Source organism: Penicillium diatomitis, assembly GCF_028827545.1.
Source record: "Penicillium diatomitis strain IBT 30728 chromosome Unknown utg000003l_segment0_segment0, whole genome shotgun sequence".
In the NCBI taxonomy this organism is placed as follows: Eukaryota; Fungi; Ascomycota; class Eurotiomycetes; order Eurotiales; family Aspergillaceae; genus Penicillium; species Penicillium diatomitis.
The window spans coordinates 2,063,224-2,086,469 of record NW_026623175.1 but is presented as its reverse complement, the minus strand read 5'-3'; the positions used below and the strand labels follow the sequence as shown (position 1 = coordinate 2,086,469).

At 52.5% G+C, this 23,246-nt stretch overlaps 9 protein-coding genes across 9 annotated transcripts; 7 read left to right on the top strand and 2 right to left on the bottom strand.

Annotated features, from left to right (window-relative positions):
• Window positions 1-585: 585 nt before the first annotated feature.
• N7539_002914 (phosphatidylserine decarboxylase 1) lies at window positions 586-2,223 on the top strand (the record flags this gene model as incomplete). Its single annotated transcript, XM_056932517.1, has 1 exon — window positions 586-2,223. The coding sequence occupies one exon, from the start codon at window positions 586-588 to the stop codon at window positions 2,221-2,223; it is 1,638 nt and encodes a 545-aa protein (XP_056792476.1).
• Window positions 2,224-3,376: 1,153 nt separating this feature from the next.
• N7539_002913 (putative C6 transcription factor) lies at window positions 3,377-5,479 on the top strand (the record flags this gene model as incomplete). Its single annotated transcript, XM_056932516.1, has 1 exon — window positions 3,377-5,479. The coding sequence occupies one exon, from the start codon at window positions 3,377-3,379 to the stop codon at window positions 5,477-5,479; it is 2,103 nt and encodes a 700-aa protein (XP_056792475.1).
• Window positions 5,480-5,769: 290 nt separating this feature from the next.
• Window positions 5,770-7,044, top strand: N7539_002912 (putative FAD-binding monooxygenase; the record flags this gene model as incomplete). Its single annotated transcript, XM_056932515.1, has 1 exon — window positions 5,770-7,044. The coding sequence occupies one exon, from the start codon at window positions 5,770-5,772 to the stop codon at window positions 7,042-7,044; it is 1,275 nt and encodes a 424-aa protein (XP_056792474.1).
• Window positions 7,045-9,540: 2,496 nt separating this feature from the next.
• On the top strand, window positions 9,541-11,553 carry N7539_002911 (Auxin Efflux Carrier superfamily; the record flags this gene model as incomplete). Its single annotated transcript, XM_056932514.1, has 4 exons — window positions 9,541-9,835; window positions 9,937-10,103; window positions 10,193-11,433; window positions 11,490-11,553. The coding sequence occupies 4 exons, from the start codon at window positions 9,541-9,543 to the stop codon at window positions 11,551-11,553; spliced, it is 1,767 nt and encodes a 588-aa protein (XP_056792473.1).
• Window positions 11,554-12,099: 546 nt separating this feature from the next.
• On the bottom strand, window positions 12,100-14,634 carry N7539_002910 (uncharacterized protein; the record flags this gene model as incomplete). The annotated part of the gene is made up of 7 exons (XM_056932513.1): window positions 12,100-12,504; window positions 12,665-13,076; window positions 13,144-13,344; window positions 13,404-13,561; window positions 13,640-13,971; window positions 14,044-14,160; window positions 14,265-14,634. The coding sequence occupies 7 exons, from the start codon at window positions 14,632-14,634 to the stop codon at window positions 12,100-12,102; spliced, it is 1,995 nt and encodes a 664-aa protein (XP_056792472.1).
• Window positions 14,635-16,327: 1,693 nt separating this feature from the next.
• Window positions 16,328-18,661, top strand: N7539_002909 (nonhemolytic phospholipases C family protein; the record flags this gene model as incomplete). Its single annotated transcript, XM_056932512.1, has 7 exons — window positions 16,328-16,801; window positions 16,938-17,061; window positions 17,123-17,509; window positions 17,601-17,711; window positions 17,780-17,982; window positions 18,066-18,131; window positions 18,197-18,661. The coding sequence occupies 7 exons, from the start codon at window positions 16,328-16,330 to the stop codon at window positions 18,659-18,661; spliced, it is 1,830 nt and encodes a 609-aa protein (XP_056792471.1).
• Window positions 18,662-19,263: 602 nt separating this feature from the next.
• Window positions 19,264-20,325, top strand: N7539_002908 (ketopantoate reductase family protein; the record flags this gene model as incomplete). The annotated part of the gene is made up of 1 exon (XM_056932511.1): window positions 19,264-20,325. One exon carries the CDS (start codon window positions 19,264-19,266, stop codon window positions 20,323-20,325), a length of 1,062 nt encoding a protein of 353 aa, XP_056792470.1.
• Window positions 20,326-20,705: 380 nt separating this feature from the next.
• N7539_002907 (uncharacterized protein) lies at window positions 20,706-21,314 on the top strand (the record flags this gene model as incomplete). The annotated part of the gene is made up of 3 exons (XM_056932510.1): window positions 20,706-20,867; window positions 20,979-21,128; window positions 21,216-21,314. 3 exons carry the CDS (start codon window positions 20,706-20,708, stop codon window positions 21,312-21,314), a joined length of 411 nt encoding a protein of 136 aa, XP_056792469.1.
• Window positions 21,315-21,488: 174 nt separating this feature from the next.
• N7539_002906 (uncharacterized protein) lies at window positions 21,489-22,314 on the bottom strand (the record flags this gene model as incomplete). Its single annotated transcript, XM_056932509.1, has 3 exons — window positions 21,489-21,545; window positions 21,730-22,076; window positions 22,245-22,314. 3 exons carry the CDS (start codon window positions 22,312-22,314, stop codon window positions 21,489-21,491), a joined length of 474 nt encoding a protein of 157 aa, XP_056792468.1.
• Between the last annotated feature and the right edge of the window lie 932 nt (window positions 22,315-23,246).

Here is a 23,246-nt window from a genome sequence, read left to right as displayed (position 1 = left end):
GCGAACAAAGATGATTGATTGTCTTTGAAAAGCTGCGTGGAAGACAAAGTTGAGGTTGTCAATTCAATTGCGTGTCCTGTCAGGACAAGTGTTCTGGCCCTGAAAATGGAACGCGGAGCTCGAGGTAGCTTAGTGGCTGGGATGTGGAAATGGAGTATGTGGCAGAAAGCCTGTGCGCCGCTAGATTGCAAAGTGTAGAGTCACTGACAGAGTGTATCTACTCAAGTTCTACGATGTAAGTGAGCAGCCTAAGCGTACCCACAAATTCTCTACCTCTTCAATTGAAAAATCTATTGACAACGATCGCCACTTCTGGACTGGCAAAAATATCTATTTGAAAAGCAGGCCCTATTAGAACAGATAACACACAAAAAGACTAGGCCGTCTGTATGGCCCCCAATGTTTACTTCTGTTGTGATGCCCAGATCGGCAAATTGCACGTGCCGCTCTGCCCCTTCCCGCAGGCGGTCAGTCGGTCCCCTGATGCGCCTCAGATTCGGAAATGGAAAAACGTTCTCTCTGAGGACCCTAAAGAAGGTTAGATTGACTGTCACATCAGGGCTTCTGATGGACTAAAATTGCACGATGGCCAAGCGCCTCCTGACCCAAACAACTTCTCTTCCGTGTCGTATTGCAGTCTCCTCCCCAGGGTTCGCTACGCCGATGGAGTCCCTTTCATTCCGGGCAACTGCTCGCCATAAAGCTGTGCGCCGGTTCTCCTCTACGTCGTGGAAACAGTACCACAAGGAAAATGGCAGTGAAGGAAACCCTCGACGCGGGTTTGGATCACGACTGCGATTTGCCTTGCGCAATACCAAGGTGGAATGGTATCCCATCCCAGTGGGCCTCGGAATCGGCCTGCTCGGAGTGCTCTCCTTCTACAAATCGCAGCGTGCGGAACGCGACCGCGTCGAGCAGGAGGAACCCAGTAATGAGTGGGAGAATGGCAAACGGCCACCTCGACGACCTCGAGTGGTGCCCACAGGTCCCTGGCAGGTCCAGGTGATGTCGACCTTACCCCTCAAGGCCATCTCGCGTTTATGGGGTCGCTTCAACGAAATCGAACTACCCTACTATCTCCGTGTCCCGGGCTTCAAGCTCTACTCATGGGTCTTTGGAGTCAACTTGAGTGAGGTCGCAGAGCCCGATCTCCATGTCTACCCCAATCTTGCCGCCTTCTTTTATCGCAAATTGAAACCTGGCGTTCGTCCAGTCGACCTCGACCCTCGTGCGTTGGTTTCCCCCTCTGATGGACGTATCCTACAATTCGGTATGATCGAGCGCGGCGAGGTTGAACAGGTGAAGGGTATGACCTACAGCTTGGATGCACTCCTCGGCGCCGCGACTCCTGTGACCGCCGATCGTAGCAAGCACATGTCTGATTCCACCGACCAGGTGGGCCAAGCGGATGTGGAAAACATGAAGGCCGACGAGGAATTCGCCACCGTCAATGGTATTTCATACACTCTGCCATCGTTGCTGTCCGGTGAATCTGGTGCACCTGCCAAGCGACGTGCCTCGATCGATGCCTCCACGACCTCCAAGTCGGTCTCTGAAAGTGAAGTGCAGGAACAGCTGGCTCAGGCCGAGGGCACTTCTTGGTTCGCCCCAAAGGCCGCTGCGAACCGTGCGCTCTTCTACATTGTCATCTACCTGGCTCCTGGCGACTATCATCGTTTCCACTCGCCCACTGAGTGGGTGGTGGAAAGCCGCCGTCATTTTGCTGGTGAACTTTATTCCGTCTCACCCTACTTGCAGCGTACTCTGCCTGGACTCTTCACTCTCAACGAGCGGGTCGCATTGCTGGGCCGCTGGCGATGGGGCTTCTTCAGCTATACCCCCGTTGGTGCCACCAATGTGGGCTCGATCAAGATCAATTTCGATGCCGAGTTGCGTACCAACAGCCTGCTGACCGACACCGCGGCAGACATGGCGGCAGCTCAAGCTGCCGAGCGAGGTGAAAAGGATCCAGGCTACGTCGAGGCTACCTACGCTCATGCCAGTCGCACCTTGGGCGGCCACCCGCTTCGCCGTGGCGAGGAAATGGGTGGATTCCAGCTTGGTAGCACAGTGGTGCTTGTCTTTGAAGCCCCACTTGGCACTCGTAAGTCGTTCGATGCCGGCTGGCCGGAGGAGGAGCGACCCGATGGCTGGACGTGGTCGGTGGAGAAGGGCCAGCGGATCCAAATGGGTGAACGATTGGGCTTTGTTCGAGAAGGCTAAGCTCTGACCCACTTGTCCTTCACTTCGAACCCTATCTTCTATCACTCCTTCGCGCTCACCGCGCTCTCACCCACATCTAGCGTCATCAGGTCGCCTGGTGACTGAGTGGCAGTTTTCACTCTCATGGCTGCCTAGCTCAAGTTCGAAGCGGACCAGCAGCCCCAAAAAAGCATGGCATTCTACACCTCATCACTCATGCCTGTGTTTGTTTCGGTTTCCTGGACCTCTCTCCACTTCTGCACGAAGCGTTCACAATCTCTTTACATTTGTTGTAATATACCATCCTGTCATATTTCTCTCACTGAGAGGTCTCTTGCGATGCATACGAAGATCACGTTCACTTAGATTTGCAAGATCGCATCACAAAAAGAAAAGCATCGGTCTCATGAATGGCATTTGAATTGATGTTATTCTTCCACATCAATAGTTCGAATACAAGTGCTCTTGAATATAGGTAGTCTTTATCGTTAATTATGGAAGAGACGGACCTTAAATGTATGTCCCTGAAGAGACCCAATACCGGGAAATATGTATAAATAATAACTATACGCCTACTCGCAACAAAGCACACCCCTAAGAGTACCCTTGGTCTCCCGAGGTAAACCAAGACAAAATTTCCCTCGCAGGCGGGGGACTAGGTAGAGGGACTGTTTGGTGGCCAGGAGTGTATACAGCCGTCAACTTTGAGTTTCTTCCGAAACGCCTGTATTATGGACATTGATCTAGGGCTACGCGCAAGGGCAATGAAGGTCAAAAACAGCTCGAGAAACAAGAGAGCAAAGAAAAAAGAAGAGAACTGCATTCAAGACAGATAGTTTTTTAAATTTCTTAGCTTGATCGCCTCCTTGTACTTTTTGAGATGGTGTGTTCTGGTGATCTTCGGGTTGATCTATCTGTATAGCATCTGTATAGTGAATCCAATTCCTGTGGATGGATGATTCTATTTGCTGAGCCGGAGTGGCAGTAGTCACTCCCGATAGCGCTTATCGGGGCGTGGTCACGGCAGGCGACAGTCACAGAAGCACTTTAGGAACGAACCCCATTCTAATGGAATTACTAACCAAGTCAGAAAGACCTTTGCATGAGAACATATGATCCATTCAAACTGAACCACCACTCAAAGCGTTTCTGATATCCAGTATCCGGCAGTTAAATGGTGAACCACCTGGTGAGGCCCGGCAATGGGCTTGTCCCCATTGCGCCCACCCCCGTCCAAGCAGATCCGCTCAAATGCAATGAGACGAAGTCAGGGAAGCCGGCCATGTCCTACTCATGCCAGACATGTGCAAGACGTAAAGTCAAATGTGATAAGATCGGCCCCGTCTGCTCGCGCTGTCGTAAGGGAGGGTATCCCTGTAGCTTTGAAGCCCCCCAGCCGAAGCCTCGAAAGCGAAAGCTGGATGAGGTGTTGGAGAAGATGGCTCACTATGAATGTCTTCTGAAGGAACATGGCTTGCTTGATGCGGGAGTGGGATATCAACAAAAAGAAAGTCCGCTCACACGGAATGAAAAGGGTAGTCCTCCCGGTCCTGCCAGTCCGATTTCGTCGAAAACAGGCAGACTTCTCACTGGACCAGGCAGATCGAGGTATATCGACAGTCATATGTGGCTTAACCTGGAGGACGAGGAAATCCGGCACATATCGACAGATAAAGATGAGGACGAGGATGAGCACGAGGGAGCAATGACTACGAATCCAGTGTGGTCGGAAGCCAATCCGCAAGATCCATTGACGGGTGCCTTTCTTGGGTATCAGAAAAGTATCTCGTACTTTCACCCTAGTCATATGGATGCGATGCAATTATGGGAGACATATGTACGGAATGTGGAGCCTATCTGCAAGATTCTACACGTTCCGTCGACTCGCAAAATGGTCGATGCCATCTCGCAGGAGCCTGAGATCGCCACCAAAGCAGAGGAGTGCTTGCTCTTCTCCATCTACCATTGTGCAATCTTCTCAATTACGGACGAAGATTGCAAAGCCCGATTCCATCAAAATCGATCAGATATGATGAAGTTGTTTCACGCTGCTGTACGTCAAGCCCTTGTGAATGCCTCTTTTCTGAGGACGACCGAAATCGCGGTTCTACAAGCTCTCCATTTGTACCTCTTATCAAGTCGTGACGCGCACGATCCCCACACATATTGGATTCTCACTGGAGTATCGGCCCGTGTTGGTCAAAGGATAGGCCTTCATCGTGATGGAGAAGGTCTGGGTCTGCCACCCTTTGAAGTTGAAACAAGACGTCGACTATTCTATCAGATCTTTCCCCATGATTCCCGAGCCGGCCAGTCAGCTGGGATTGACAATATCAGCCTGCCTCAAGGCTGGGACACCAAACCGCCCCTCAATATCAACGATGACCAAATCTGGCCTGAGATGTCTGAAAAGCCCGTCGAGCAAATTGGCGCGACGGACATGATCTTCTGCCTATCTCGCGCATACATGGGGAAACGGCTTGCGGGAGCAGGTGCGCTTATGAGCACGGCAGATTCGTGGTCATCGTCCGATTACCAAAAAGCCGAGAAGGTGATATTGGCCGCAGAAAGTGAGGTAGAGGAAAAATTCATCCGCTATTGTGATATGGTGAATCCTTTACACTTTCTGACCATCGGACTTGCTCGGTCCGGCATGACGGCCATGAGGCTCAAATTCCAATTGCCTAAACTACGAAAGCACACTGCGACCGACGAAGAGAGAAAAGCGATCTTTCAACTGGCGCGGAAGAACTTGGACACTGATGCTGCAGTCCATTCGCATGGTGGAATAAGCAGGTTCCAGTGGCACACAAAACCCTTCTTTTTGTGGGGCACTCGAGATTCAATGGTCGTTGTATTGATGACCCTCCTGAAGTGGAGAGATTTGCTCTCGCAGGACCAAATCGAGGCCGCCTGGACCAGTGTAGCCGAACTATACCATCATCATGAAGAGCTCTTTGACAGTCGACAAGCCCTCAGTGTCGCCATGGGGCGTCTCGCAGTGAGAGCTTGGGACTCATGGAGGCCCAGTGATCATCCTCCTGAACCAGAATTCATCAGCAAACTGCGGACCTGGAGAAAAGCTCCGAGGCGCAGTCAACAACTTTGTGATGTCCCAACACACTCCGAAACAGTACCATCACTCCCAAACCCTCAATGTTCTGCGTCCGCTTTTCCAGATCTAGATGAATTTAATGGTGTTCAGGATCTTGATGTTGATTTTAATATTGACGATTGGGTATCCTGGGACCAACTGTTGAGAGATCATCGCAACTGAAGAGTCCAGCGACAAGGCATCCTGGAACTACAGGAATATGCCCATGTCAGCCGCGTGGTCTATTTGATTGGCTCATTGCTCGGTCGTGGGAGCGCCCGAGATCCCAATCTCACAATCCCACCGCCAGCCAATCAGCTCGTCTGCAAGCTCGGCCTTATACTGCCCGAGCTATAGACTGATCCCTACCAACATGGCATATAAAGTGAACAGAAGAGTCCGTTATTCAGTCAATTTCTTACCAGATCCAGGCATCTTTGTCGAGTATTTTCAATTTCATCCAGTCAGTCAACATGTCAAATCTGAGATGCCTCGTTGTCGGGGCCTCGATCGCCGGTCCCGCGACAGCCTACTGGCTCGCCAAAACAGGTGCCCAAGTCACAGTCATTGAACGATTTTCTCAGCTCCGGACCAATGGTCAGAATGTCGACATTCGCACAACAGGAGTCTCAGTCATGCGGATGATGCCAGGCATGGAAGAAGCTGTGCGGGCCACTCTGCAGCCCATGCATGGCTTTAGTGTCGTCCGCGAGGACGGCTACTCCTATGGAACCATGAAGCCCACCGGGGATCCCAATCGCCAGTCATTAATCTCCGAGTACGAAATTCTTCGAGGAGACTTGTCGCAGATTCTTTACGACATGACCAAGGACCACAAATCAATCAAATATATCTTCGGTGAACAAGTTGCCTCGATTCAGCAGCAACCTGAGTCAAGCAACGGGCCTGTTCGGGTGGAATTTTTGAACGGAACCCCTTCTACAGAGTACGATCTTGTCATCGCTTGCGACGGAGCGACCTCCCGGACTCGGGCTATTGGTCTTGGATGCGGCAAACGCGACTACGTCCATCCCATGAATGCCTGGGCAGCGTTCTTCTCCGTGAAACAGGACCTACTCTGCGGAAGTCAAATCGGGAATCTATATAGTGCTGTCAACGGCCGTGTGATTGGCGTTGGTCCCGGTCAAAATGGCGGCAACCTGATCACCATGATGGGAGTCAACCTAGATGACACGGACACGAACGGCGCCATGGCCAATTTCCACGAAGCGAGCAGGTTGGGCACAGAGGCGCTCAAGAAGTTCGTCGCGCGGCAATTCGAGGGCGCCGGCTGGAAAGCCGACGAGATTGTACGGGGTATGATGGAAGCGGACGACTTCTACGGAAGCGAATGGGTTCAAGTGAAGCCACCGACTTTGCACAAAGGACGCTTTGTGATGGTTGGCGATGCAGGCTATGGACCTGGTCCCACTGGGACGGGCACTAGCTTGGCCTTGACCGGAGCATATCTGTTGGCAGGAGAAGTTGGCAAACATTCCGGAGATCTTGCGGCTGCTTTGAGAGGCTACGAGAAGCAGATTCGGCCGCTTGTCGAGACGATGCAAAAGGTACCCCCGTTGTTTCCCGGAATGTTTGCACCGCAGAGCAGATGGGGGATCTGGGTGAGAAATATGTGTTTCGCCTTTATCTGTTGGAGTCGTCTGCCGTTTTTGTTGGAGAAGCTGTTCGGGGCTGCTTCTTCCAGTGCAGATGAGTATCAAATACCGGATTACCAATGGAATGAATGAGACCTTTGTGAGATGGCAAAATGCCTTTCTTCGACTTCAAGCGCCTTGAGCGCTCTTATCATATCAGTGAAGATCGACTTGAAAATTCAATAATCTACCTGTTGTCTACTCAAGAGATTCTGCGATACCATTCATTCCATAATGATCTCTTTCAATACCTATTCCATAATGTCTTGGAAGGCTCTTTTTGAAAGTAAATTTCTTTTCAGGAGTCCCTTGAAGAGTCTTTGACGGATCTTCTGAATCTGTCTTCAAATCACTACCGTCCGAAGAATGAGAAAGAAAAAAGTATAGCAGTCGGTTCATTTGAGAGGTCCATCGGATCGGATTTTTTTTCCTTGAAGGCCTACGGAGTAGAGACACCCAACGGAGTGTGGCTTAGAGGGTGAGGCTGTGGTGATAGTCAACCTTTATTTTGATGTTAGGCTCCCCCCGTTCAGCTAGTGCTCGTACCTTGTACCGCTACCTACCAAGGCATATTTCCCCGAAGAATCCGACCAGGGACTGAAGTATCTGTACCGTATGACGAGGCCCGCAGTTCGACCCCGTCTTCCTGCACGGCCCGACCAACGTGCTTCCGGGGGCCAAGGTGATTGGCTGGTAGTTTGGGATCGACGTCATGACCCTTGGCAACTGGCTTGTGATCGGGGGTAGTCTGAATCAGCGTATTCTCATGTTCGTCGGCTTTTGCGAGACTACTCCATGAGTCCAGGTAGTATATTAACTTATTCAGTATGTACTGGCGACGGTCTGAACGATCAGTAGTAGTACACTGAACAGTCTAGTAAGATCCAGACTTCACTAGTCCTGACTCCTCAGTGTAGTAAGTAGTATCCAGTGTCTGGTACCACAGATTACTGTAGTAGTGCAGTACTGTAGTGCCTATGGTAACCAGTACAAGAGGCCAATTCCTCCACGAGGAGGTTGGGGAGCTTGAGAGGTCCTCAACAAGGTATTCTTCGGTCGTACAGTAGCAGTACATACGTAGCACAGTCTTCACCCTGTTTGTCCCCCGTAGAGCCAAGCGAGATGCATCTGTGCAAGGAAGGAGCGTTTCCAAGTCTGGGGAGCGAGAAATTGATCAGGTCCAGGCGTATGGATTGCCAAGTGAGCAGTCGTAGTACCGATCATGCGAGGAGGTCGTTCAGGCCTTTACTAGATTTAGGCAGTATTCTGGGATCCTTACACTTTTTAGCGTCAAGGCTGCAGCACAGCATCAGACCCAAGGACAGAAATCAAGGAGATCCGTGGTAGATCGTTACCGCCAGAGTCAGAGTTCTTCCCTTCAGGCAACACAGGCAGATCGTCGAGTGGAAAGGTCAATGCACTTATATCTCTTCAAAGAGGTAACTACTCACTACTTAGTTAGTAGTTAACTAGGTAGTAGGTACTAACTACTTGTGTGGAGCAGTAGTAGACTCAGGTAGGAAGCCTGAAGACTCAGACTGGCCCCGACCTCGAGCGGTTTCAAAGTAGCGCTGCAGGCGATCCGAGACATCGGTGTGTCCGCGGACTGGGTGGCTGCTGAGGCCGACCGGATCGGCGTCGGCCTTTTCCTTTCTTCTTCTTCTTCTTTTTCTTTTTGGGAAAAGCTGCGTGTCTCGTTCCTGTTTGGGTTCGCGACTGCAGGTAAACAGCCTAGGACGTGATTGTCAAGTCTATGCCCCGGAAGACGTACGGTACAAGCAAAATACTATTGTACTCAAGGTACTGCAATACGTCATATGTCAGTACATACAATCCTCGCGAAATGTATTGCAGATTCAAAAGACCAGACACGAAAGCCATCCAAGTCCCAATGATCTCCTTGGCGTGCAGGGTTGACAAGGAGGCGGTGCAACTGATGGTCGCAAGACAAGAAGAGCGCAAGGTCTCGGGGCGCTGATAAGCCGATGGGCGTCTAGCCGGCCGACCAGCCGACCGACCGTAGGACTCGCACGGCACTACGGCAGTGATAAGACTAGAGGTAAGTACGAAGTAGTGGTACATCAATCAAGTGCTACTACTGCTTAAGTGTATAGTGTATAATGTACAGTGTACAGTGTACAGTGTACACCATGTCAACCAAGTACAGCCATATTATGGCGATGACCACACCCGCACGTCAGGGCAAGCGGGACCGCAAAATGGTCCGAGCGAGTGGTCAATTTTGTACATTTCCAGGCCTCCGGGACTCGTCATCATGTGGTTGGCACTCCCACTCGGCGATGCTTCCTCGTCTTCTTTTTCTCTTGAATTCGCCTCCCCCGCCCCAACCAGACTTGGTCAATCGACTCAATCAAGCTTTCTCACTATCCGCTGCTCCTGATCAACCGTGAACCCAACATATCCATATACTGCCACTGGAGGTCCTATACTTCTTGTCCCATCATCTGCCACCGGCCCGGCTAGTTCTCCCTCACGACCACTCCTAGTCGAAACTTCCGTCCGACTTTCACACCACTCCAACACCCTCTTCCGCCATAAGATCGCCCGGGTCGCCATCGCATTACTTCGATGGCCATTCTCAACTTGCCCCGATCTGTCCAAAACAATGCCTTTTTCTCTCAGAACCCGATGGCAGCCGCCTTGACTACGGCCGTGAACCAAACGTCCTCAGCCACATTCACTGTGAATGATCATTCCCAACATCCACCATTCTTCCATCTCGTGCTCCTCGTCTTCGAGGCAGTGTTGGAAGTCGTCTGCGTCAGTCTGCCGGGTTATTTTGCTGCCCGTCAGGGCATGTTCGACGCGGAAGCCCAGAAGCTGGTCGCCAACCTCAATGTGACCTTGTTCACTCCTTGCCTGAGTATGCCAATCGCAACACCTCTGTTTCTACTTGAACCCCCCCCCCCCCCCACCCTCCGATGGGCATTTGCCAGAACCAGTCGCTAATCCAAAGGTGCGTAGTCTTTATCAAGCTGGGGTCACAATTGACGGCCGAAACCCTTGCGGATCTGGCAATCATTCCCGTCATCTTTGTCGTCCAGACTGCAGTCTCCTATCTGTGTGCCTTTGTGATGGCACGATGTTTCCATTTCGAAAAACGGCAGTCAAATTTTGTGGCTGCGATGGCGGTACGTTCTCCCCCCTGCCCCGGCGGTGATGGCAAAGGATTAAATGAAGGACGAGAACTAATTACGCGTTTGATCGGTGCGCCTTCTAGGTCTTTGGAAATTCCAACTCCCTGCCCATTTCCCTCGTCATGTCACTGTCACAGACCCTCTCCGGCTTACATTGGGATCGCATTCCCAACGACAATGATGAAGAGGTGGCGGCGCGAGGTATTCTATATCTGCTGATCTTCCAGCAGCTGGGACAACTGGTACGCTGGAGTTGGGGATATCACGTCTTACTGGCACCCAAGGACCGGTACCTGGAGGAGGCTGAACGGGAAGAGACGGGCCACACTCGGATCGAGCAGGGCCGGGAGCGGTACAGCGACAACCCGGACCAGACCGATCCAGACGAGCCCCTGGTGCGCACACGCAGCTCCGATGACCTGCACCACTCGTCCAGGGACAGCGACCACTTCGACTACTCTGGCGATCTGACCCCGGTCTCCACGCGCGCCCACCCTCACAGTAAAGGATCGTCTCTACACTCGGCCGACCAGTATCGTGATGACGAGGACTTGGAGTCCACACGACCCGTCTTGGGTCTTCCGCCGCGAGGACCTTTCCTACCTCGGCAGAACACCGGTGCGGGCATTCTCTCGTTTCCCGACGTAGAAGCCAGTTCGCACGAACCCGATTTGGCAGACAAAACGTTCGCACACCGCTGCAAGGCCTCTTTCCGCCGTTTCGGCCATCGCATGCGCCGCGGCTGGGACAAGCAGACCAATGTAGTGTACAAACGCCTGCCGACGCCTGTTCAGAAGACTCTCTCCACCCTGACGCGCGGCGTGACTCGATTCCTTCACGGCCTGTGGGACTTTATGAACCCGCCTCTGTGGGCCATGTTGATTTCGATCATCGTCGCCTCGGTGCCCGCACTGCAAAGTCTCTTCTTCGACGAGGGCTTCGTGCGCAACTCGGTGACCCGGGCCGTCGACCAGAATGCCAAGGTTGCAGTGCCTCTCATTCTTGTCGTTCTTGGCGCGAACCTGGCTCGGAATACTCTTTCGGAAGAACACCTGGCCGACATTGAACATCCCAGTGCCGAGCGCAAGCTCATCATCGCTTCGCTGGTCGCGCGCATGCTTTTACCCACCCTGATCATAGCGCCTCTTCTTGCTCTGACTGCCAAGTTTGTGCCCGTCAGCATTCTCGACGACCCGATCTTCATCGTTGTGTGCTTCCTGTTGACGGGAGCTCCCTCGGCGCTGCAGTTGGCGCAAATCTGCCAAATCAACAATGTTTACGTAGGCGCCATGTCCAAGTTACTCTTCCAGAGCTACGTCGTGTGGTATGTATCCCCTCCCTGTTCTCAATCCTGTCGGTCTCGTACTTACAATTCTCCAGGATCCTACCTTCCACGCTCATCCTGGTTATGTGTGCCCTGGAAGTTCTCGAGTGGGCGAGCTAAGACATCTGTTTCGTACCCACTTTTTGTACAAGTATTATCACAGTTTCCGTGAAGCTGGTCTTCTTTTACCGTTCTCTCGTCTTGAGCACGAGGTTTGTCTTTCCTGTTTCTATTTTTGTTTAGGGGGGGGGGGGGGGGGGGGGGACAGCAGGGACAAGCTGCCAATGCTTGTCTTTGTAACTGGCGTTCTTAGCCCACTAGATTGATCAGGCTCGGTTTTTCCTTTTGTCTTGCATCGGCGTCGCGGTGACATGGTATTCTTCTTTTATCAAAATCATCATTATCATTGATCTCTTCTACGGCCGTACACGGAAGAGCCATGAACTCGAGGCAATCACTGGGCTTTGCTGAACGAAATATCTTTACCTCACTCACTTTCCTCCCATAGAATCAAGGTCAGGATCATCATTTCCGCGGGCCCTTCTAGCTACCACTAAACCCTTATAGCAAATCCAATCCGTACGCCCTGCCCCTTAACAAGAAATGACATTGAAAATAAAGACAGTGACTCCCAACCTTGATCAACCACAGCAAAGACCTTCAAAATCAAATCATACTACATCTTCCCCTTTCACCATCCATCCCCTGCAAAGCCACATCATGCGCGACTCGCCCCGCCGGATCCCCCATAACATCCACCAACATGGCCATTCCCGTCGCCAAATGCCACAGAATATGGCAGTGAAACAGCCACACGCCCGGGTTCTCGGCGCGGAATCGAAGGACGGCGTACCCTCTACTCGGGATGAGGACTGTATCTCGGAGCGAGGCGCGGGACAGGTCGTAGGGTTGGTAGGGTGGTGCTTCGGCGGTGGAGTCGTTGGTTTCTGTGGCGGGATCGAGATCGGGTTCGGGTTCGAGACCTGGTGGGAGGGGGGTTGTGAAGGGGTTGTAGGAGCCCCAACCGTAGGATGGGGCTTGGACGGTGAGGATGTAGAAGTGGTGGCCGTGCTATAAGGAGAATTGTGGGGTTAGTATGTTAGATGTTTGGGTCCTTTTGGAGGAGGTGGGGGTTTCACGCTTGTTTTCCTTTTGCAGAAGTATACATGAGAGGGATTGCTGATTGCTTCTTTTGAATGGAAGGGAACATTTTACGTGGATATCGACTTACCAAATGGAATGGGTGCGGACCCTCATCGAGATTGTTCACGACAAGATCCACCCAGAGAGCTTCCGACCCCGTGGAAAAGGCAAACTGGTTAGAGTCCCACTGCTCGCGAGGCAGGCCTATCAACGGAATCGGCGGCTCACTCTGAGGCTGCCATGTGGTCTGGTTGAAATAGCCCTCGGGGATATTATGGTTACGAGCCAGTTTTTGTATCTTGGTATAAACAACGTGAGTCTGCTGGGCCTTTGCGGGTAGATGTTGGAGTATTGACGGTGCGGATGGGACTTGGTCCAGATGGATGGACCTTCGGATTACAGGTGTTTGGGTCGCGCTGTTGTCGAGGGCAGTGCTTGGGCGATAGCGGATAGGGAATGTTTGCTCGGGTGTCAGTGCAGGGTTGATGTATTTGAAGCATCTTTTTTTTTTCCGAGTAAATAATTGAGCTTTTGTGAGGTGAAAGGGGATTTAAGGGTAATTCTCACCCTTCGTCGAGCTTGACCGTCATGGCAGATGACGAATTCGAATGAGAAGCCGAGTGGAGGATAAAGTCCATGCGCTGGCCGGGGAAGAGAACGCCTGCTGAGTTGACTTTCTGCAGTGGAGGTTGCTGCACGTCTATACTGTCCACCTGGATCAGGTCGATATTCTCCTGGCCAAAGACGAGTGATAATCCAGCTAGTGCGCTATAGATCGCATATTAGCGACAAGTGTATCTTCTGGGTATTCTTGTTCTCGATAATACCCAGTGTTCACCACACGGACACGATACGTGACATCTGGATCGACATCCAGGAAAGAGGTATCAGCCGTCTGCAAGATGCAATCCAGAGGTCGAGCTGGAACTGCCATGCCACAATCAAAATGACCGACGCCATTGATCAACAGCGAGTCTGGGACAGGCTTTGGAAAGAGAAAAAATACAAGACATCAGCGCTTGCTTCAGAGACGGACGAATATTAGCTCTGGCACACCACTCACCTCGTTGCCGAAATTTCCAGGTGTCTTATACCAAGCCAATACATCGTGTGCAGGCCTGTGATACCAGTCTCCGATAAGGAGTAGCAGCTCCCGGTCGTATCGAAAGCGCTCCTGGTCCCTTCGGGCACCAGTCAAAAGACCTCGGACGGTAGTTCTCGCCGCTGGTGCATGCACCACTAGCCCACCGTATAGGCCGTCGCCACGGGAAACACCCGCATGAGCATGATACCAGAAGGTTCCACTTTGATCGACAGGAATGGTGACATTGTACACGAATGATGCACCGGGAACGACGGGGCACTGCGAGATGCCCACTGCGCCATCCATGGCATCTGAACATGGTCAATCACACAAGCTCAATGATATGTAGTTGTGATAGGCACAATTTAGATGAAGAATCTTACTGGCAATATGGATTCCATGCCAGTGGAGAGCAATGGACTCGTCTTCGACGGCATTAGTCACAGTAATGAGTAGCGTATCGCCCGAGCGAGCCTCGATAGTTGGGCCCGGGAAGAGGTCTACTCGAGTATGATCGTTAGATCCATCTGATCGAATGCGCTTGCAAGGTCCTCTGGAGTAACGACGCAAGCGTCCTTGAGATGCATCGACTCATGCTGCCTACCATTGATCAGATAGATGTGTTTCAACACACCGTCGGGTCTTCGATCATCCTTGGATATCCGCCAGTCCAGGTGGCGTGTGACTGGTTCACGATACACATGGTCTTCAGGATGAAGCTCGATGCGAGGACGATCTTTCACCGAGGGATCGTGTGCGGTATGCGTGTGAACGGGGATGCTCAGTCTCGACCAAGGGGTATGGAAATTGATTCCATAGACGTACATGGCCATGACCCAGAGGCACGCGACAAGAGTCCCCATCAGGAACCATGACTGTATAGGCCGAGCCAGCCGAGGTGGTGTGACGGGCTTTCGAAAGCTTGCCTCCTCATGGTGGTGTAACCTGCGCCGGCGACTATGCTGCCGCTCCATGTTCGCTCAACCCTCGATCAATCGCAGGGATGATGAGTGACTCGGGAATCGCATCGATAGACTCAGATGCGTCTGATCTCTGATGGTTCGTGTATGCTGTCAACAGCATACGGTGCCGCCCAACTGGTCAGCGAATCTCTCAAAATGCTACCCGTTCTCACTCTCTTCGCCCCTCCCGGTCAACGCTGCAGTCGGTTGCGTCGCACTGAGCGTTGCGGATAGGGTGATGCTTGGAAATGAACGAGCACGACCGAGTCGTACCTCCGAAGCGAAGCTAGCTCCCTTTTCACCGTGCGATCGACGGTGGCGCCAAGGCCGTCTTGATGACGGGTGGTGTGCCGACCGCCAGGGATGTTGAGGGGAGCAGTCACGATCTCCAGGCTCTCCACGTGCCTGGCGTTGGTGGCCCTCGAATGGATCACGGCAGCCCTAAATACGTTTAGCTCCATCGCAGTGGCGGATGCAAGTGGAGAGATTCGCGCATTGCGGCCACGGCGTGGGTCTAGAATGAGAGGTGGAGAATTGAGGATGCAGATCAACGGCTTGTTTGGTAACCCCCGACGGGATTAGTGGAAGCCTGGAAGGGACCGTTGCAATATATGAAGCAAGAGATGTCCTTAGTTGATCTCTTATCGGCCTTGACCGGGCCCTGAGGTAGTACTAGTCATGGTGAGATGTAGATACCAGAATCTAAGTCAGTCCTACCTCTATCTACTGATCACTCTCGTAGTAGAGTTTGAAAGAGACATTGTAACAGAAGTCACGGCATACCTAAGGTAGTCATACTAAATCACTCGTACTTATTGTGCTAACTAGTCGTCACTTACAGTATTTACAAAGATGAGAGTGCCCCCTGGAGTCGGGTGCTGCTCGCAACTCTCATTTTCTCAAGTAGTGGGCGAGTACTGAGTACATGCAAGCAGCCCGCAGATTCCACTTCAAATTGAAGTTCCCGGACCCCTCCTTGGTACCCCTTCCCCGCTTTTTCAGGGCCGGCCCAACCCCCGGCAGTGGGTGCTCCACATCGCTCAACCGCGTCTCGACTGTGGCCCTGCGCCCCTGACTGGCATCCTCTACTACATCCGGCATGCTGCAACTTGCATCTTGCAACCATGACTACTACTGAGTACTGACTCCAACTCGGAGAGAGAGATTAAAAAAAAAAAAAAAAAAAAAAAAAAAAGAAAAATCAAAATCCACAAGAGATGGCATCCTTGCTCCCACCCGCTTCGACGCACCGTCAGAGCCATGCTCATCAGACCCACTAGCTCCAATTCGGTCGGTGTCATGAGCATCCAACATCCCCCTCACGTGGGGCTCCCCGCAGCCAAGATTGGACTCAAGGGAGAAGCCATCTGTGGAATGTGATGCCTACATCTGATCTCATCTGGCCTCGAAAGCTGCAGTGTTTTGGCCGTGAAGATCGGCGCTGCTGTTGAGTTCAAGCTGGGCTGCGTTGCCGCGTTTGTGGAAATCGGTTGGTTCTGTTCGACCTGTCATCGTGCTCAGCGGCATATCCCGATCGTCGCGGAGGGACTGAAGAAAGATTGATTGAAATAAGACGTTGATTCCCGGTTCGTGGTGGAAGCATAGTGACTGTCGTGTTTCATTCTTCTTTCCCCCTCTTCGATTCTCTCCGCGATCCCAGACAAACGGCCACTAAAGCACAGTTGCGACTGTGCCTTGGCTCAATATGACGATGCTGTTCGGAACAGCAGCCCTGGCGGTGCTCTGGGGGGCTGCCCCCGCACTGGCAGGCTCTTTGCGAGACATTGAACATGTCATCATCTTCATGCAAGAGAATCGCGCCTGGGACACCTACTTTGGAACCATGGCAGGTGTCCGGGGCTTCAACGACCCCAATGTGCAAGTAAATGCCGATGGTCAATCCGTCTGGAATCAGGTCGTGGACCCGAGCATGTCCACTGCCACCAAATCTCTCCTGCCGTGGTATCTCGGATATCAGGGAGGCAGCTCGAGAGATGCCATTCAGTGTATGGCGGCCGGTGACAATGGGTACCAAGATAACCAAGCGGCCTTGAATCATGGGTTGAACAACCACTGGGCCCGCAATAATACCCCTTGGAGCTGGGGCTACTTGAAACGGGATGACATTCCAGTCCAGTTTGCCATTGCCGAGGGGTGGACCGCCGGAGACATGTACCAGGTAAGACCGGTCATCACCCCGGGATGTTTCGAAAGGCTCTCTCCATTCTCCTGAGCCCAGCGACACATGGCAGCGGTGGCTTCGTTTGGCTGTCCAAGCCGGAATGTCTTGCAAGCACACGCTGACGACGGGGTAGGAAGCACAAATCACGTCGACCAACCCCAACCGAGTGACTCTCGTCAGTGGGTCTGTCAATGTGCCTGGCAGTCCCCAAAGTTCCAACGAAGGCGGCGTATATCTTGATAATAATGAGATGCCAGGTATGCACGCTGCTGTCCCGTCAATCTGCGACGTGTCAAGTACTGATGTGAATCAACCTAGGCTGCGACGGCCGTGGTATTAACTGCTATCCCCTCAAGTGGAAGACAGTATACGAATTCTATGAAGAAGCTGGAGTATCATGGCAGCTGTATCAGGACTCCAATAACTTTGATGACAACCCACTGGCCTGGTTTGACCAGTTCCAAACGGCAGACAAGAACTCTCCTCTCGCAAAGAAGGGAATGTCCTTTGTCGGTCTCGATGCCTTTTACGCGGCGGCGGCCAACGGCTCGCTCCCCGAGGTCAGCTTCATTGTTGGGCCCGCCGAGCTGTCAGAGCACCCGCCCTACCAGCCAAAGGATGGTGCCTGGTTGCAGAAGCAGGTGGTCAATGCAGTTATCAACAGTCCCAAGTATAAATCGACTCTACTGATGATCAGTTACGATGGTAAGTATCTTGTGTTGTTGATTTACATCGTCTTTTGTTTTCAGATCCGGAATAGAGGGGAGAGAAGCTAATCGCGGCGGAAATACTACAGAGACTGGCGGATTTGGTGATCACGTTGCCCCCTTCCACTCTCCCAAGGGTACCCCTGGCGAATGGATGACGGACCCGTTGGGTCTGTTTGGCGATATCTTTGTGGGACCTGGTAAGCTATACAACACTCCATGAATAAAAACCACTCAGAGGTCATCTTTAACCCTCCTTGTCTTCCAGGCTTCCGAGTGCCCTTCTACATGATCTCTCCCTGGACTCGTGGTAGCCGTGTCTTCACTGAACGGGCCGACCACAACTCTCAGATTCTTTTCGTCGAGCAGTGGCTCACGGCACGAGGCTACACGGGCATCCAGACGAATCAGATGGTTCCGTGGCGCCGTGCCCACATGTCCAATTTGGTGAATGCCTTGGACCTGGATAACGTAAGTCGAGCTCTTCCATCATTTCCTCACTCGACTGCCTCTCCTCCTTCCCATTAGTATACACTGACGCAAGCTGGATCCAGCCTGACTATTCCCTTCCAAATCTGCCCGACGCCGAAACACCCGCTACCAATGGCAACGGTGATTACGTTGGCTCCGCCCAATGCCAAGCCAAGTACCGCGAGCCACGACCCCCGTTCCCTACGGGGAACAGCATGACTCCACGAATGCTCTCTGGTTCGAGGAGGGTTACAAGGAGGTCGTTGGGTATCTCACCGAGGGTCGATACCTCGTCGCTGAGAAGGGTGGATATGCACTGACCAACTCGGGCAATCGTGATTCTGTCACCGTGAGCTCTGCAACCAAGAATCACGAATCCAAGAACCAACGCTGGGTGATCCACTACACCGAAGACGAGGAAAGTGAGGTCTTCACTATCTCCAGCGCTTTGGACGGCCGCTGGTTGGGACCCCGTGGTGCCTTGCTTCCCAAGGATCAGGCGTCTCAGGCGGCGCCCGTACGCATCAGTTTCTTGGGTAACGGTCGTGGCTACGCAGTCAATTATGCACAAGGGAATCAGCTCCTTGATGTGGACCATCGGGGTCAGCTCCAAATTGCCACACAAAGCCAAACGCCCGAGGTTGGTTTTAAGATTTTCAGTGTGAGCTACCGGGATTGAGGGAGAGAGGCAGAGGAGCCGACAGTGTCGTCTTTGTCTCTTGACGCTCATTGACCATTGCTGAAACCAAATGGACATTTGCACGAAGCGAAGAGCTTTGGTCTGAAGATCACAAGGCTGTATATGGCTTGCAGGAGTTGATGTGGTATCTTGCGGATTGGATCATATTGCTCGGCCAGCTGTAACTGATCGCTTATCTGAATATGACTTATGATCATGAGAAATGTACTTTGGAACGAGATATCGAGCTCGTCTACCCGGTGATAACAGTGAGCTCTCGTAGTGGCTGTCATTTCTGCCTTCGATACTATGATCCTCCTGCAGGCTCAATGCATTCAGTAAAGCTCGGGGGAAGTCTCACCGGGCGGGGACGGAAATGGATCCCACCAGCCTCCGGGCAACGGATCTGCTCCCGCCGCGAACCCTTTCCCCACACCAGCTCCCCCGCGGCACTGGAAATCCTAATGAGCTAGCTAGCTCAGCATCAGGAGACGCAGAGAAAACACCATGCGAACGGTGACATGACAAGCCACCTGAGTCGCCCAATATATGCACATCAAGGGGACACAATCGAGCTGCCCACTGCCAACGTTGGCCCCATCATGTCCAATCCCGCGCAGACCGTCCACATCCTCGGGCTCGGCAGCATCGGGTCCCTGATCGCTCACTGTCTCCGAAGTCTACCCAGCCCGCCGCCCGTGAACCTCCTCATTCACCGCAAGACTCTATACGACGAGCTCGCCCAGGCCCACTGGACCCTGGGACTGCGCGTCGGCGAGGACGGCCCGCTCCAGAAGCGCGGCGGGTTCGGCGCAGAACTTGTCCCCGCCACAACGTCGCGCGAGCCAATTCAAAACCTCATCGTCGCGGTCAAAGCGAGCGCGACAGTCGCGGCGTTGAAGCCGATCCAGCATCGACTGGGTCCGACCACGAATATATGTTTGTTTCAGAATGGGATGGGCCAAGTGGAGGATTTGAACTCTTGCATGTTTCCGGATCGCAAGAGTCGGCCGACGTATATGTTTGGGATCATGCGGCATGGGGTGTATTTGCGATCGTCGACGGAGGCGGTTTTGTCTGGGTTGAGCGGGAGCGCGTCGATTGGGATCATGGATGAGGATGGAGAGGCGTGTCGTTCTTCTCGACAGGATGAGTGTCGGGGACCGGGTAGTCCCCGCGAATTATTGGATGTTCTTCTGCGATCTCCGATCTTACGCTGCGAACACTTGGAATGGAAAGAGCTCTACGAGAACCAACTGTTCAAACTGGCGGCGAACTGCGTACTCAATCCTCTGACCGCAATCTATGATGTTCGCAACGGAGAGATCAAATCCAACCTGGACATGCGTCCTCTCTTACAAAACGTCCTCGAAGAAGTCTCTCTTGTGTTGCAACGGCTGCCCGGTATTCGAGAATTACCCGATGACCAGAAGAGCCGCTTTTCTGCGTCGGCGCTGGAACGTCTGACCATGGACACGATCGAACAGACGGCGCGAAATTCGAGTAGTATGCGGGAGGATATCAGAAAGGGTCGCATGACGGAGATTGAGTACATCAATGGGTGGATTTTGCGACGAGCCAGGGAGCTGCAGATTGATTGTCCGGCTAATCGGGACCTGATGGAGAGGGTTCTCGATATCAGTCGGTCGACGAGACGGGGATGATCGGGGCGTCTTGATCTTGTTACTGTGTATGACAGGTAATTGAATACCTAGAATTGGGGTAGTCGTTTATCGACATCAAAAATGGTACCTTTTCGGCGTCTTTGATCTCGCCGACAAGCGTGCGGGGGTTACGAAAGTGCGGGGGACCCAACCCGAAAGAAAACAAAGGACCCTGCCACTTCAGCGATCTCTCTCTCTCTCTCTCTCTCTCTCTCTCTCTCTCTCTCTCATCCACGAACAACAGGTCAACACCTTCACTCGGACTTGATCAGTCAATTGTCTTCCGCCAATTTTCCCAACACCCCGAAACCTACCTAATCATTCACCCCTCGCGCGAATCCTTCATCAAACCGTGCCTTCGGCCGCGAATCAACCACAAAATGTCCATCCCCAAAACCGCCGTCAAGTCCCCCCACGCCCCGGCCCCACCGCCCTTTCTCTCCCAAGCGATCGTCATGGGCGACTACGTCTTTTGCTCCGGTCAGATCGGCAGCGATCCCAAGACAGGCACTTTGGTGCAGGGCTCGATCCAAGATCGAACGGTAAGACCGTTGATTCCCATCGCTTCTAAGTGATCATTGGGAGTATTGGGCTCAAAGACCCCCGCGGTATTAAGTCCCTTCGTTCCTAACACGACTTGATCACTCTTCAAGACACAAATCATGTCCAATTTGAGCGCGGTCCTCGAGTCCGCGGGCACCAGTCTGCGGAACGTGGTCAAGTGTAATATCTTTTTGACGAGTATGAGTGATTTCGGGGCCGTGAACGAAGTATACATGACCTTTTTTAGTGCTCCAATGCCGGTATGTTCTCTTGCAGAGGGATTGCGGGTGGTTCCTGGTGTGTCTTAGGGCTATGGGGCTAACTTGGCTATGGGGGCGTTTGGCTAGGCTCGTACGTGCGTCTGTGTCAAGGAGTTGCCCATGGGCACGGATGTAGAGATTGAGTGTATTGCTGGGGTGCGTAATGTGCCGGAGCAAAAGTTGTGATGGTACGGTAGGGTAATCGTGACATGGGGACGATACTGGTAGGGGGCATGGCAATAATGGCATACAGAGTCTCGAATCAAACGGATAGTATTGTCGTACTATATGCAATGGATAGAAAAGAAGGGGAGTGGTCTTGGAATCAAACCACTTGAGAGATGAATTGCCAGGGTTCATTTAGGCCTTCTCAGTGGTAATGGTGAATGGGCCGGCTGCGCTGAAAATAGAAGGCATCTGTATGGATGAGGTGAGTCATGGATGTTAGTTAGTTTCGAACAGGGCAGATACTGCTACCACGTCTTCTTCCTTTTCTCTCCAGAAGAAATGGGTCACGTTCTGTCAATGCGACGCAGTACAAAAAGCACACGCAGACATCATCTTCCAAGGGAAGTTCCCTAGGGAACGCAATCAAACTCACCTGAGGCGCAGTGGCCAAGGTAGTATCCAGCCTTAAATACCAAACCGACTCATCCTTCACCTTGGGCAAATCGGTCGGAATCTGAATCGACACCTTGTTCGCCGAGGCCGGGATGTTGTTGACAACCTTCACCTGTGCGTCGTCGTGGATCGAGTTGGGCACTCGTTGGGGGTTGTTCCACAGCCAGATGGAGTAGTTGCTGGCCGGGTACTCAGCGAGCGGGTTGGTGCAGTGAGTGGTGGGCTCGCGGTTCCAACGCAGTTCGATTTCTTGACCGGCCGTCACGGTTGCGTTCTCGGGGATGCCTTGGTAGACGTTGATGCAGGAGTAGTCGCGTTTGCCCCAGGCTGTGGGTCAGAGTTAGTGTTGCTCGGTCTTTTCTCAATTTGATTGGGGATGTATCGACCCAGGGCGACGGGGTATTATTGTATAAGTAATCTTCAATGTAAATATTACACCGACGAGGGGGAGTAGAGGAGAATCTCGAGGGGGGAGAGGCCTTTGTTGGAACATACGTTGGTACTTGTCAAAGGCTGTGACTCCAGTGGCCAAGAGACCGGCAGTGACTGCGGTAGGGAACCTCATGTTGTAGGCTTGTTGGTGATGATTGCGGTTGAGGGTGGAAATGAATCTGAAATGCTCAAGCGCAGATGTGATTGCTTCTTATGAGTAGCGGTCCGGTGTCTTCACGATGGATTCACGGTAATGTCAGTCCTTCTTATCTGGTCGAGAGACGATCCTACTCTTGACAGACACACGATGAAGTACACTTCCCCAGCCAAGACATAGCCACAACACGCACTAATAATAATAACAAGAACCGCACCGACCCCACTCATGACATCTCTGCCGAGCTCGTCTTGAGACAATGTCTCAACTCCTCATATGTGTCTTGAGACTCGATTTATTGTTGGTGCCGGAGATGGCGGTAAGTGAAGGTTGAGGCGAGAGGCGGACTTTCGGAGGTCGGGCGTGCTGCGGCTGTGTGGATGAGGATCGGGAGGATCTGCAAATCCCCGATGACGTTTTGTCTCACATGGGGCCAGTCAAGACTGTGGAGCGTTGAGAAGTGCATGGAAGTGGAGTCCTTGGGCAATCGAGCAGTCCACGTTCACAGTGATCTGGGGATAGATAGTCTGAAAAGCCAGACATTGTCATTGTTTCGGACGGCGGCTGTGGGATAGACGATGGATAGACGGGGATTGTTGTATCTGTCACCGAGGGTCAGCAAGTTGCGAGGTCACGATCTGGACACGACAGATGTACATCTTTCTCGGCCCGTACAAGTCTTCCCCAGCATGCGTGGAGTCTATTTCCAGGGTGAGTGGAAAGCTGTCTCCATGGGAAGAACCTCCTCTATCTGTGACAGACATGGGCCATGCCAATGCTCGGCTCCTCGGCTGTCCGCCCAGCCTGGTTACCACTGGAAGGTTGGCAGCGGAATGGCCGTGGAGGGTCAGCTGAGTCCATAGTAGTTTGTATAACGTGCATTAGACACTCACACTGCAGAACCCCCT